General features: G+C 43.8%; 1 protein-coding gene across 1 annotated transcript; it reads left to right on the forward strand.

The window, feature by feature from the left end:
* Window positions 1–215: 215 nt before the first annotated feature.
* On the forward strand, window positions 216–7465 carry LOC123343524 (lysozyme C-like). Its single transcript, XM_044978612.1, has 4 exons — window positions 216–470; window positions 3034–3198; window positions 5749–5827; window positions 7053–7465. The coding sequence occupies exons 1-4, from the start codon at window positions 335–337 to the stop codon at window positions 7117–7119; spliced, it is 447 nt and encodes a 148-aa protein (XP_044834547.1). The 5' UTR covers window positions 216–334; the 3' UTR covers window positions 7120–7465.
* The last annotated feature ends 7845 nt before the right edge of the window (window positions 7466–15310 follow it).

The raw sequence follows: 15310 nt of genomic DNA on the forward strand, positions 1-15310 counted from the left end.
GCATCCGAAGAAGTGGGTATTCACCCACGAAAGCTCATGCTGCAAAACTGTCTGTTAGTCTATAAGGTGCCACAGGATTCTTTGCTGCTTTTACAGAACCAGACTAACACGGCTACCCCTCTGATACTTGACTTCAAAGCTGGGAGCTGCAGGGAGGGGCTGTTGCTTTAATTGCCAGGAGTGGCAGGAGGAACAGCTGGGAGCTACAGGGAAGGGCTGCTGTCTTCTGGGAAGGTGTGACTTGAGCTTTTCCCAGTTGTTCCTTCCCACTATCAGCAGGCACACATCATCTCTAGTCTCAGTGGTAGAAGCCTGAGTTTGCTACACTGCAAGCATGAAGGCTTTGCTAATCCTGGGGCTTTTCCTCCTGCCCATGGTTGCTCATGGGAAGATCTACGAAAGGTGTGAGCTGGCAAGAGTAATGAAAAGGCTTGGGCTGGATGGATATCGGGGCTACAGCCTGGGACACTGTAAGTCTGTTTCCTTGGAGGTTCAGGGGGTGGAGAGGGAAAGGGGATAAGTTGACAGGTTCCAGTTTTCAACTGGAAGGTCCGGCAGTGTCCATTCAGATGTACTGACTGGAGACCAAACTCTGGTTACTGTGACAGGTGGGAGGGAGATGCAGGGTGATCAATCTGTGCCAGCCCCTGCTCAACCAGGGTCGCCTCCTATCCGCAGATAGGCAGGCAGCAGGCTCCAAGTCTGATGGCAGCTCCTGTCCCAAACCCAGAGCAGAGAGAGCCCAGCTGGTGAGGGAGGAAGGATGAGACAATCCAGAGACAGAGACCGGGGAGAGCAGTGAGCCATAGGGGGAAGAGGAGAGAGGAATGAGTGGGGGTCAGGGCTTTTGGGGGAAGAGGCAGAGCAGGGCAGGGGTGGGGTGGGGTCTTAGGACTCCGGTTTTCAGAAATTAGAAAGCTGGCTTCCCTATCCCAAAACACTGGTATTTCCTTCAGAGATATAAGCCCCATGTGGTGTTCATATGACAAGCAAAAGTTTTACATGTAGAATGTTTTTTCTTACTATTCATATTTAATAGGGCTTGTGACTCTGATCAGAATGGAGTGGAATGAGGATACAAAATACATCAGAAGGACAGAATTGGTCAGGCTGGTAGGGTAGTGGCACTATATGTGAAAGAAAGCATAGAATCAAATGAAATAAAAATCTTAAATGAACCAAACTGTACCATAGAATCTCTATGGATAGTAATTCCAGGCTCTAATAATAAGAATAGCAGTAGGGATATATTAGTGACTGTGAAATGCTCAGGGAGAATAGAGAGACTATTAAAATAAAAAACTGATTAATAATGGGGGATTTCAACTATTCCCATATTGACTGAGTACATGTCCCTTCAGGACGGGTTGCAGAGATAAAGTTTCTTGACACCTTGAATGACTGCTTATTGGAGCAGCTAGTCCTGGAACCCACCGGAGGAGAGGCAATTCTTGATTTAGTCCTAGGTGGAGCAGAGGATCTGGTCCAAGAGGTGAATATAGCTGGACTGCTTGGTAATAGTGATCATAATATAATTAAATGTACCATCCCTGCAGCAGCCCAACACTGTAGCATTTAATTTCAAAAAGGGGGAACTACACAAAAATGAGGACATTAGTTAAACAGACATTAAAAGGTGAAATCCAAAAGTGAAATTCCTGCAAGCTGCATGGAAACTTTTTAAAGATACCATCATAGAGGCTTGTTTTAATGTATATCCCAAATTAAAAAAACATAGTAAGAGAATCAAAGAAGTGCCACTGTGGCTAAGCAACAAAGTAAAAGAAGCAGTGGAGGCAAAATTGCATCCTTTAAAAAGTGGAAGTTAAATCCTAGTGAGGAAAATAGAAAGGAACTCTGGCAAATGAAGTGTAAAAATACAATTAGGAAGGACAAAGAAGAATTTGAAGAACAGCTAGCCGAAGACTCAAAAAGTAATAGCAAAACATTTTTTTTAAGTACATCAGAAGCAGGAAGCCTCCTAAACAACCAGTGGGGCCAGTGGACGACCGAGATGCTAAAGGAGCACTCAAGAACAGTAAGGCCATTGTGAAGAAACTAAATAAATTCTTTGCATCGGTGACAAATCTGAGGAACTGTCCCAGATTGAGGTGTCATTAGAGGAGGTTTTGGAACAAATTGATGAACTAAACAGTAATAAGTCGCCAGGACCAGATGGTATTCATCCAAGAGTTCTGAAGGAACTCATATGTGAAATTGCAGAACTGCTAACTGTAGTCTGTAACCTATCATTTAAATCAGCTTCTGTACCAAATGACTAGAGGATAGCTAATGTGAGGCCATTTTTTAAATCACAGAGGTGATCCCAGCAATTACAAGCCAGTAAGCCTGACTTCAGTACCAAGCAAACTGGTTGAAACTATAGTGAAGAACAAAATTTTCAGACACATAGATGAACATAATTTGTTGGGGGAAAAGTCAACATGTTTTTTGTAAAGGGAAATCATGCCTCACCAATCTACTAGAATTCTTTGAGGGAGTCAACAAGGATGAGGACAAGGGGGATCCTCTTAAGCAAAGTAAGCAGTCATGAGATAAGAGGTCTAGTTAAAAGATAGGAAACAAAGGGTAGGAAAAAATGGTTAGTTTTGAGACTGGAGAGAGGTAAATATGGTGTCCCCCAGCGGTCTGTACTGAGACCAGTCCTAGTCAACATTCATAAATGATCTGGAAAAAGGGGTAAGAAGTTGGGAATGGGCAACATTGAATCACTTGATGATTACCTGTTCTGTTCATTCTCACTGGGGCAACTGGCATTGGCCAATGTCGGAAGACAGGATACTGGGCTAGATGGACCTTTGGTCTGATTAAGTATGGCCATTCTTATGTTCTTATTAACAGGAAGCAAAACTGCCTATGTATACCTTGTATTAAATAGTCATTTGCATCATCTACAAACAGGTGATACAGGGGCATTTAGATCCATAAAATATCAACCTACGAGGAGTTTTTATCAGCAGAGAAAATTCATCAATCTGTGTCTGGTTATTTTTTTTAATGGAACCTTCACAGGGGTGTGCACAGCAAAACACGAGAGCAGCTTTAACACACGTGCCACGAACTACAATCCCGGTGATCGCAGCACTGACTATGGGATTTTACAAATCAACAGCCACTGGTGGTGCAATGATGGCAAGACTCCAGGAGCCAAGAACGCATGTCGAATCCAGTGTCGTGGTAGGTGCAATATAATGTTCCCACAGGTAACACTATGAGCGGGCAATTCTGCCCTTTTACACCAGTGTGAGCCTATGGCGTTGCAAAGTTAGAACTGAAGGCAGGTTTTGTTCCTAGTAGCCCTATATAAAAAAAACCAACCCCTTATTCTACAGACAGAAGGGTGGGGTTTCAATGTGTGGGGATGTATGTGTGCTACAAAAGGGGGTTCCCAAAGGATTTTTCCAAAAGGAATAGTGTTCCTTTTTTCAGACTTTCTTTTTTAGGTTTCTTTAATAAAAGCAATTCCCTTTTGGAGACGCATTTAGTACTTACCACTTATGTTGATTTCAGGACACTTAACTTTGTTCTTAGAGGATGAAATTCACTGCTATGTGGAATGCCAGCACAAATGCTGGTTCCTGATCTTGCTTGGTTTTAAAAATACACATTTTAATGTTTATAATTTAAAGAGACACAATCAACTTGAAATCTAATCCACTTTAAGGAAGAATTTAAAGTAATTTCAAGTGCTGCAATTTCCCTTCACCCACCCCCTGCCATTTTTCAAACTTTTACAATCACTACTTTTTATATTATTGTATTTTTTTGGACTAGTCTCCTCTGTTGCTGTGTGACACTCACACAATCAACATAGGGAACTATCTGTCTGACTATACAGAAAACCAGCAAAATAGCTATTCACAAAGAGTAAAACCACCCTTTTGGAGAAAGTTAGGTAAGACCCTATGTCCTGTGCTAAGACATATTTCACCCAAAGAGCTGTCAAGGGCACCCAGTAAAGAAGATGGAAAAATACCAAACAATATTTTTCTTCATTTCTTTGAATTTCTAGTGGCTCTTAGGTGCTACTTGTAGTAATATTTGGTTTGAAATGTTCAGACAAGGGTGTGATATTGAAGCAGATGGTGTGATATCCCTTTATAGTACTAGAACAAAATTTGCTTTGAAATAAGATCATTACAGTAACTCCCCACTTAACATCCTCTTGCTTAATGTTGTTTTGATCTTACGTCCCTGCTCAATTGCAGAACATGCTCCATTTAAAGTTGTGCAATGCTTCGCTATAACATCGTTTGGCTGCCTGCTTTGTCCATAGCTGGCAGCCCCCCATCAGCTCCCCTATGCCCTCCCAGCGCCTCCCACTTGCCAGCAGACCCCACAGATCAGCACCTTTCCCTTCCTTCCCGCACTTCCTGCCTGCAGCAATCAGCTGGCTTGCAGCATTTCGGGGGGAGGAGCGAGGACTTGGTGTGCAGGCTCCTCCTCCCTCCCCTGCCTCCCGAACGCTGCAAATCAGCTGATTGCTGTGGGCAGGAGGCAGGGGAGGGAGGGGGAGCCTCCGTGCCCAGTCCTCGCTCCTCTCCCCACCCCTCCTGCCCCCTGAACGTCACAAGCAGCTGATTGCTGTGGGCAGGAGGGAGAGGGGAGGAGCGAGGATGCAGCACACTTCCCCCCTCCCTCCCTTGCCTCCTGCCCATGGCAGTCAGCTGGCTTGTGGTGTTCAGGAGGCAGGGGAGGGAGGGGGAGCCTGTGCGCCGTGTCCTCCCTCCTGAACACTGCAAGCCAGCTGATTGCCGCGGGCAGGAGGCAGGGGAGGGAGGGGGAGGAGTGAGGATGTGGCTTGCAGAGTAAAGGGTCAGGGGGAAGAAGAAGTGGGTTAAGGGTGAGGGTTTGGGGGAAGGTTTGAGCCCCCCGCCCCTTGCGCTTGCAGAGTAGGGGAAGCTGCCGCTGCTGCTGCTCAACGTGCTTCTCCTAGCCTACAGCACCTTCAGCCTCCTTGCCTCCCTCCTTGTCTCCAGTGCCAGTGGGCTGTGCACCTCCCAACTATAGTACTCCAATGTACTGTATGGCAAAAAAAAATTTCCCTGGATCCTAACCCCCCCATTTACATTCATTCTTATGGGGAAATTGGATTCGCTTAACATCGTTTCACTTACAGTCACATTTTTCAGGAACATAACTACAACATTAAGTGAGGGGTTTTATATATAAAACACAGCAAAGAAAGCCAAATTAAAGTAGAACTAGACAGAAACTACAAAGAGAGGAACATAGCAGTTGCCATATGGATCAGACCAGTGGTCCTGTAGTTTAATACAATGTCTCCAGTTGCACTGGCGAGTACCACATGCTTCAGAGGAAGGTACAAGACACCTTGCAGTAGCTGGCTATGGTATAACTAGCTCACAGACTGACAGCATTCTAAAGCTAGGACCCAGTTGTGAAATAACATGATGCTTGACACCATCACATTGTTCACTCTGCTCGTGTGTTATATCCCTTTCCCCCACCCTGGGTCTGTCTTTCCATTCAGATTGTAAACTCTTCAGAGCAAGGACATCTGGTATTCTATGCTTGTACTGTGCCTAACACCACTGGGCCCCATTCTTGGTTGGACTTTAGATGCTGCTGAAATCAACTTGATTAGTAAATAATAACAATCAATAAAATCTAATTTCAATATCAATTTAGGGTGACTGATTGAAAAAAATGAAGGGTAAAATGTTGATTTTTCTTCTCCCTCCTGTTACCACTGTATTTCTTTAGCGTTACTGACAGATGACATTACAGCGAGTGTAAATTGTGCAAAGAGAGTTGTTCGCGATCCCAATGGCATGGGTGCATGGTACGTTTAAAACTCTTATAACAACTAACAGTGACATACTTGCATGTATACTTAGGGGGAGGCTAGTTAAAAGAGAGAGACTACAATCTTCTTTTGGATAAACAAGCTTGTATAGAAGCAATAAGAAGGTTGATAATATATTCGTGCTTATTTACTAACATATTTGAACTCAGAACTTGTAAACTAAGAGTTCTCACCACAATACATTTATGGACATTCAGGATTCTCAGTTGTAGCTATGATCAAGGTCATCTGGACCTTTAGAGCAGCAGTGGAGATAACACTCAGATCTTCCTCGTCCAAAAACTCCTACCACTTGGACTGGAAAAACCTCTAGGGCTTATGACATAGTTTATCGGTTTTGATTCAATTCAGGATAGGGCAGTGTCGCTGTGAATGGGAGACTTTTCCCATCTGCTCTAAACAACAGTCCGGGTGAAATGGAACTGGCTTCAGCTGCTGTCCACAGGACAATTAACTCCTTCCTGCCCAGGTTCAGCGGGGCTCTTGTCCAGAACATTACAAGCACAGGTTTCAGAGTGGTAGCCGGGTTAGTGTGTATCAACAAAAACAACAAGGTGTCCTTATGGCACCTTAGAGACTAACAGATTTATTTGGGCATAAGCTTTAGCCCACAAAAGCTTATGCCCAAATAAATTTGTTAATCTCTAAGGTATTACAAGCGCACACACTCTTCTACTTAGAGGAATGTATTTGATGAACATCTGAGGTTCCCAGGAATTCAAACACCAATGTGACAAATCCAGAACCATCAAGGAGTTCAAGATTATGTCTATGCTACACACCAGGGCCACTTGATCCTGCATACGACACTGGGGATAGAACTTAAATCAACTTTCTCCAGAAGCTGTAGCTAAAAGGCAATGAGCAGTAGTTCTGCAAATACACCAGTCCTCTGTGGCAGGACTAGCAGCTGGTAAGTGGGCCTTTTGAAAATCATTATGGCAATATTTTAGGAAATGTTGGTAGACTCGAGATTGATTCAGGCATGATCCAGGATGCAGGATCCAGCTGGCCCATGCAGAGTAGGCAGGTGCTGTAGCAGAATTGAGCCAGTGGCAAACTACTTGTTATATTATTTTTGCTGTCTGCACAAATATTAACCATGTGCATACATTTAAAGCAGTTGGTATTTTTCTTGGGAGCTTTTTTGCTAATTTATGAGTTTGCCATAATCAATTAACATGATTTTTAACTCACCCAGGGTGGCATGGAGAAATCACTGCAAAGGAACAGATGTCTCCCAGTGGATCAGAGGTTGCCAGCTGTAAAGTGTTGGGGTTTATTTATGCCAGCTTGGTTCCCTTGCAAATTAGCAGGGATTTGCATAGAGCAAAATGTTCCCTCCACTTGTTTCCCTTTTACAATTAATCATGTTCAAAAAAACTCGAGAGAGGTTTAGTGCAATTGACTGGTGAAATGCAAATATTTTACTCCTTGCTGGTAAGTCTGTGGATCTTTTATCAGCTCTATATTATATATACACATCAAGATAAGTCAAATCTGTTTTTCCTGTGAAATCCTGCTACTATTTTGTTCTGCTAATTATAGTAATACGTCATCTTGCTTGCAAGCTTACATTTATTACAATCAATAAAATTACTTACTTTGCACATAGTTTTTGTGATTATTGGTTAATGTAGAAGAGAAACTGAATTTGAGATTATGAACTGGGGCCCACTGAAATCAATGGAAGTTAGGAGCCCCAATACCTTTGAAGAGCTGGGCCTAGCACTATGAAATAAAGAGTATGAGAGAAGTGCATCATTAGGGAGTCCTAAATATTTTATCTCAACTATCATAGTTTGTAAACACATGGTGCGGAATTGTAATCTGTTATATATAATTACATTCCAAAACCACGAATTTGGGTTTAAAAATTCTGTTTAGGTTCTTACTCAAATACGCTGATGTCACTCATCACATCATTTACAACAACCCAAGCCCTTAAAAGCAAAGCAATGAATAGTTAGCAACACTGGATATCTTACACTGGCCACATGACGCTGGTCCCAGTTTAACAAGGTATTGAAGCACATGAATCATCCACGAGGTCAGGGGGAGAGGAGAAGGACTCCCAGCACTCCTGCAAACCCAGCTAGCAGATGCTCCCTTGGAGACTGATACCAGCTGGCAGAGTTAGCTCTCCACTGTGTTGCCAGAATTCTGGTCAGCATGTTGTGGTGGGATCCCCACTGACCACGTGGTGGAACCCTCTGCCACTGTTAGGGCCTTGGGTTGGGACCTGGTGGAGTAGGGTGGCCCAGGTTTAGTGCAATTGGGACCTGGTGGAGTAGGGTGGCCCAGATCCCCCATCGCCTGCTGCCAACCCTACCCCTGGGGTGACAGCCTCCCCACCTTCGGCCAAGAGGCCTGCATTTGTCGGCTGTCTCTCTGAGCCAGAATGTCAGGTGCTAGACTGCTTCCTGCTCCTCCCTGCCCAGAGGGCCAGAGCTCCGAGACTGCTGGCTGCTCTGCTCTCCCTAGAGGGTCAGAGCCCCTAGATTGTTGGTTGCTCCACACTGCCCAAAGGGCCAGAGCCCCATGACTGATGGCTGCGCCACTCTGTGTGAGGGCCTGAGCCCTGGACTTCTTGCTGCCTGCCCCCTGCCTAGATGACCAGGACAGTGGAGACTGCTAATCCCTCTTTGAGCCCGTCTTTCCAGAAACGCAGAAGCAAGGGGGCCTGCGCTCCCTCTGAGCCTGACAGGGAGGGACAGCCACAACCTCCTACATCTCTGGTGAGAGCAACCAACAGCTCCCATAGATTTAAATGGGAGTTAGGCGCCTAAATATCTTACAGGATCTGGTCCTAGGAATCCAAAGTCTTTAGGATGGCAGGTAGAGAAAAAAATGTGAAAATAGGAAAGTTCTTGTGGCTCCAAAAATGGCTTGAAGGATTCCCTCATCCTGAACCATCAAGGAAATACCTGTGAGTTGTAATGGCATTAGTCACATATATTAATACACACAGCTTGGCAAACTTCTGCAGTGCTCTGTTAAAATCAAACTGTAGACAGATGAATGAGGAAATTAACAATATTTTTTCTTTACAAAGGGATAGAAATATTAATTTATGATTTTCCAACAGGGCTTTCTTCCTAGTGCTGTTCTCTTCCCTGCCTGTATTTGCACAATTCTCCTGATTAAGATGAAAGTCAATACAGTTCTGGGGTGGGTTTTGTTTTTAACATCTATCAATTGTATGTGTAGTAAGGTACAAATCTAGGCCTGGAGGCTAAGAATGAAGGTTTTTAGCTGAGTTTGTTGTCGAGAAATTGAATCCCATACCACATAACAATCCATCTATGGATTTAAGAAGTGTTCCTGCCTTTAACACTTAGGGTACGTCCATACTACCCGCCGGAGTCGGCGGGTAGCAATCGACTTCTCGGAGTTCGATATATCGCATCTCATCTAGACGCGATATATCGAACTCCGAACGTGCTCCCGTCGACTCTGGAACTCCACCACCGCGAATGGCGGTGGCGGAGTCGACGGGGGAGCCGCGGACTTCGATCCCACGCCGTCAGGATGGGTAAGTAACTCGAACTAAGGTAGTTCGACTTCAGCTACACTATTCGCGTAGCTGAAGTTGCGTACCTTAGTTCGACCCCCCCTATCCCCCCAGTGTAGACCAGGCCTCAGATGCGCAACTCCCAATAAAACCCAAATAAATCCGTTTTACCCTATATAAAGCTTATGCAGGGTAAACACATGAATTGTTCGTCCTCTATAACACTGATCGAGAGATATGCACAGCTGTTTGCCCCTGCCGGGTATTAATACATACTCTGGGTTAATTAATAAGTAAAAAGTGATTTTCTTAAATACAGAAAGTAGGATTTAGGTGATTCCAAGTAGTAACAGATGGAACAAAGTGAATTACCAAGCAAAATAAAATAAAACATGGAAATCTAAGCCTAATACAGTAATACAACTGATTATAGATAAAATCTCACCCTGAAAGATGTTTCAATAAGTCTCTTTCACTCTTCCTAATCTGGCCACAATCCTTTCTGCTGGTACAACCGTTGTTCCAGCTCAGGTGGTAACTATCATGATGGCTCTCCCTTTTCTCTGTTCCACTCACTTATATATCTTTTGCATAAGGTGGGAATCCTTTGTCCCTCTGGGTCATCCCCACCCCGCCCCTTCTCAATGGAAAAGCACCAGGTTAAAGATGGATTCCATTTTAGGTGACATGATCACATGTCACTATAAGACTTCATTACCTACTTGCCAGCACACACGTATACAGGTAAAACAGAACCATCTGCAGTAAATTGACCTGGTTAATGGGAGTCATCAGGACTCCAAACCACCATTAATGGCCCTCAGAGTTATATTTCATATTTCTAATTTCAGATACAAGAGTGGTACATTTATACAAATAGGATGATCACAGCTTTGTAATGATACCTTACAAGAGACCTTTTGCATGAAGCATTTTCCAGTGACATTAGCATATTTTCATAAAATCATACAGAGTGCAATGTCACAGTTGCATAGCCGGAAATTCATGTAGATATCGTGAGTTGATACATGTCAAATGGTCATTTTAACACATGCCGCAGGTAGATGGTTAAGAATCGATCGAATACTGTGGAAAAGAATAAAGAATAAAGTCTTTCAGCATTATAAATCCAAAATGTGAGTATCTTCAAGCGTTATTAAACCTTAGCGTTATTATTGGGCTGTATAATTATGAACTTTGCTTTGTTATAACTGGTTCACATGTAATAAATAAGGTCCATGAAAGAAAGTAACAGCGTTAACACTTAATAGATTAGAAAAGTGATGACGTCACACTCCAAGCAGATAACTGTGAGGAAGGGGATTACTTTCCAAACAACCGGTGTCGGGTTATAACATCGAAAAAGGTCATTTTGTTTCCATGTAAACACTGTAACTAAGTGTTTTAATAGGTAAGCGAATGTATGTTACTAATCACTGATCCTTTAAGCAGTAAAAAGTTGTGTTGAGATGGCTGCAATGTGGTTCAAATCGCCAACCATGTGGTGTGTCAGCCATCCTTAATGCTATAATGCTTGCAGTTGGGAGCACAGTACATAACAATATTCAAATGCCCCATGGCAGAAAGAGGGAAAAGAAAACTCTCAGGAGCTGAGTATTGTAAACGAAAGTCTGAGAAGGAAAAGGATCAAGCAAAACAGCAGGGATCCTTCCTGAAATATCTCCTCTTTAATCCAAATAAAGATGGAAGCAGTTCACAGCACTCAGATGAAGGAATTTTACTTGGAAAGGAGGTTAGCTCACGTCTGCATGAAAGCAGTTTGTAACATCAAGATGAAGGTATATTACTTCGAGATGAGAGTAGCTCACATCCACAAAAAAGCAGTTTGGAAACTCAAGATGATGGAAACTTACTTCTAGATAAAGGCAGCTCACAACATCAGACTGATATGGAAGTGGAGAAAATGCATTCACCTTCAGAGACACGTGCAGAAATTGAAGAAAATGAAGTAGGAGGAAGAAAGGATGAGGAAGTTACAAACAAGTTACAGTATGGGATCCAGCTTCATGGCCCAGATGTGATGACAGTGTGCGGCAAATTCTCGTGGAGCATGGACCCAAACAAGTTCATGAATTTCCCTTCCCTGAGGATGGAAATAAAAGAAAATTCTCTGCTCAGCATTACAAGAGAAAACACATTAATGGGGAAGAAATTCATTGAAACTGACAACAATATTCAGTATCAAAGGACCCTGTGTTTTGCTTTTGCTGCAAGTTGTTTAGAAATCAAGCAACTGGTATATAGCTTTCTGAAAATGGTTCGAAGGACTGGAGGAACATCTCTTCAATTCTCTCTTCACATGAAAGAAGTACAGAACATTTGGAATGTTTTCAAAATTGGAAAAAACTTGAATTAGGATTGAAAAAAGGATAAACTATCGATGAAGAAAATGTACGGGTGATCAAGGAAAAAGAAGAATCCTGGCAACAAATATTAGAGCATCTGATTGCTTTAGTGAGAGTTCTCAGTGGGCATAATTTAGCATTCCGCGGCTATGGTAGAAATGAAAAATTTCCAGGTAATGAAACTTTAAAAAATTTGTTGTATACCTAGCTTTGTTTGATCCAGTCATGAAGGAGCATCTATGTAAAATAACTGATCATGAAAGACAGGTTCATTACTTAGGAAAAAAATATGCAAAATGAACTGATTCAAATCCTAGCAAATGCCATTGAAAAGAAAATTGTAGAAGCTGCCCATTCTGCAAAATACTTTTCAATAATACTGGACTGTACAACAGATGTGAGTCATGTTGAACAAATGACAATGATCATTTATTTTGTGGATATGGAAAAGTCTGCAGATGAAGATAATGTTGAAGTGCTCATAAAGGAACATTTTTTGGGTTTTGTACCACTGAAGGAGACGACTGGAGCATTTATGACTGAAACTTTTCTACAAGAGCTTGAAACAATGTTATTATCTGTTGAAAACTTAGGTGACCAAGGCCCTGATAATGGGAGTAATATGAAGGGTAAAGACAGTGGTGTGCAAAGGAGAATGATGGAAATCGATCCTAGGGCCTTTTTTGTTCCTTGCAGTGCGCATTCTCTGAATTTGGTTGTCAATGATGCTGCTAGATGCTGTTTGGAGGCAAGCAGTTTTGATCTGGTGCAATGTGTTCATGTGTTTTTCTCGGCTCAACACACCGTTGGGAAATTCTGACTTGCCATGTGAATTCTCCAACTGTGAAACCACTTAGTCAGACAAGATGGGAGAGGTGCATTGATGCTTTGAAGCCTCTTCGCTATGTACTTGGAAACATTTATGATGCCGTAATTGAAATTTCTGATGATACTAGCTTTACTGGATCATCTGGCAATACGGTATGTTCCGATGCAGAAACTTTTGCAAATGGCCTTTCCAAGTTCAAATTTGTGACTTCACTCATTTTGTGGTTTAATGTCCTTTTTTAGATTAACCTCACTAGTAAGCAGCTTCAGGAAAAGAAGTTGAACATACATTCTGCTATTCAAAACCTGCAGCAAACTAAAAATATTCTGGAGGAATTCAGAAGTGATGAAGGGTTCGAAAGAACACTGGTAGTTTGTCTCGAGCTTGCTGAAGAAATAGACTTTCTGACAGAATTTGAACCAGAGACAGTTTGCATTCGGCAAAAGAAATGGTAGTTTTCGTTGAAGGACGAGACACACCCATTCAGAACCCAAAACAAAGGTTCAAAGTAAATTTCTACCTTGCAGTCCTTGATACTGCTATTCACTCGGTTGACAAAAGATTTCAACAGATGCAGCAGCTAGATGGCTTTCTATATGATATCCACAGCTTGCAAAAGAAAACAGCAAAACAGATAAGAGAATTTTGTATAAAACTGGAGTCAGCATTGACTCATGAAAATTCGGAAGACATTGATGCTACGGATTTGCATAGTGACCTTCAGGCTTTTTCAAGACGACTTAAGAAACATTCCACTCCTGAAGTACTGAAGTTTGTTTGGGAAAATAAACTCACAGACAGTTTTCCAAACATTTTTATAGCTCTATGCATTCTTTCAACTTTGCCAGTTTCCATAGCTAGTGGGGAACGTAGCTTCTCAAAGTTAAAATTGATAAAAACATATCTTCGTTCAACAATGGCGCAAGATAGACTTGTTGGACTTGCCACAATGTCAATAGAGCAGGGGTTGGCAACCTTTCAGAAGTGTTGTGCCAAGTCTTCATTTATTCACTCTAATTTAAGGTTTCGCGTGCCAGTAATACATTTTAACATGTTTAGAAGGTCTCTCTCTATAAGTCTATATTATATAACTAAACTATTCTTGTATGTACAGTAAACAAGGTTTTTAAAATGTTTAAGAAGCGTCATTCAAAATTAAATTTAAATGCAGATCTTATCAGTTTAGTGCAGTGGTTCTTACCCTGGGATGCACACACCCCCTGGGGGGGGGTGCAAGATGCCCTTTATTGGGGTGTCAGACATGCGAGATTCTTTTAGAAAGTAAATCATCCAAAACACAAATTAAGCACAGGCACATAAGTACAACTACTTTGTTTCATCAAATCGACGTATTTATTAACATTATACATTTTTAATGATTACTGTAATATACAAAGTTTTTAAGTTTTCAAGTTTTTAAGCTTATTGTAATGTAATTTTTGATAAGGGGTGCGAGAACATATTTTGAGAACGCCAGCCCGTCAGTGGGCTGAGCGAAATTTAATACACTACAGGCCTAGTGTAGTGTATTAAATTGCTCCCCACAGGAATGTGCTTACAGTGTACTACTTAGGGCTGCCAGTCCTGATGCTCTGAGCGGCATAGTAAAGGGACAGGGAACAGGAGGGTTGTATAGGCGTGGGAGTCCTGGGGAGCCTGTCAGGGGTCAGGGGTGTGGATAGGGATTGGGGCAGTCAGGGGACAGGGAGCAGGGGGGCTTGGATGGGTGGAGGGTTCTGAGGGGGACAGTCAGAGAGTAGGGGGTCCCAGAAGGGGGCGGTCAGTGCCAGTGGACAAGGAGCAGGGGGGGTTGGATGGGTCAGGGATTATGAGGGGGGCAGTCAGGGGGCAGGAAGTGGGAAGGGGCAGATAGGGGGCAGGCTGTTTGGGGAGGCACAGCCTTCTCTACCCAGGTGTAGGGTATTAAATTTCTCCCTGTAGGAATGTGCTACTTATAGTGTACTACTTATGGCTGCCAGTCCTGGTGCTCCACAAGTAGCATATTCTTATGGGGAGAAATTTAATACACTACACTAGCGGACAGAACTCCAGACCGGCAGCAGGCTCCTGCCAGCTGGGGTCCCAGACACCGGCCTCGCTCAGCCCACTGCTGGGAAGGAGGAAGGAGGCCCCACCCGGGAAAGTTCCCCTCTGTGAGGTTAACAGGGGGGCTCCAACTTGTTGGGCCTGTGGGGAACTGGGGCGCAGGAAGAGGGAGTGCCCTCAGTGGACTCGCAAGGCCCAAGCTAGCCCTGAGGTGGTCAAGAGTGGGCACTGACTGTGCCTCCTCTGCCACAAGGGGAGCCAGGGAAAGCGGCATAGCCCATGGAGAAGGACGGGGAGGCCGGAGGACCATGCCAGGTCCGAGACTGCCCCAAAGGAGGGGGTGGTGATGACCAAGGCCCAAAAGAGGGGATTGTCAGGGGCAGAGAGGCTCCAGACAAACCTGGGATCCCATGGAGGAGCTAGAAGGCCTACCGTGGGAACCCAAACTATGAAGGAAGGGAGCCAGCTGTCAGGGGCGGCTCTAGGAATTTGGCCGCCCCAAGCACAGCGGCATGCCGCAGGGGGCGCGCTGCCGGTCGCCGGTCCCGCGGCTCCGGGGGACCTCTTGCAGACGTGCCTGCGGAGGGTCCGCTGGTCCTGCGGCTCTGGTGGTCCTCCCGCAGGCATGACTGCAGAAAGTCCACCAGAGCCGCCTGCCACCCTCCCGGCAAAATGCCGCCCCAAGCGCGCGCTTGGCGCGCTGG

This window comes from Mauremys mutica, chromosome 1 (genome assembly GCF_020497125.1).
Source record: "Mauremys mutica isolate MM-2020 ecotype Southern chromosome 1, ASM2049712v1, whole genome shotgun sequence".
NCBI lineage: Eukaryota > Metazoa > Chordata > Testudines > Geoemydidae > Mauremys > Mauremys mutica.

What these genes read in the sequence shown, in the direction of transcription:
- LOC123343524 (XM_044978612.1), top strand. Translation starts at nt 335, where the DNA reads ATGAAGGCTTTGCTAATCCTGGGGCTTTTCCTCCTGCCCATGGTTGCT. An exon ending in GGGCTACAGCCTGGGACACT is followed by an intron (nt 471 to 3,033) that starts GTAAGTCTGTTT and finishes GAACCTTCACAG; the next exon opens with GGGTGTGCACAGCAAAACAC. An exon ending in CCCAATGGCATGGGTGCATG is followed by an intron (nt 5,828 to 7,052) that starts GTACGTTTAAAA and finishes TAACTCACCCAG; the next exon opens with GGTGGCATGGAGAAATCACT.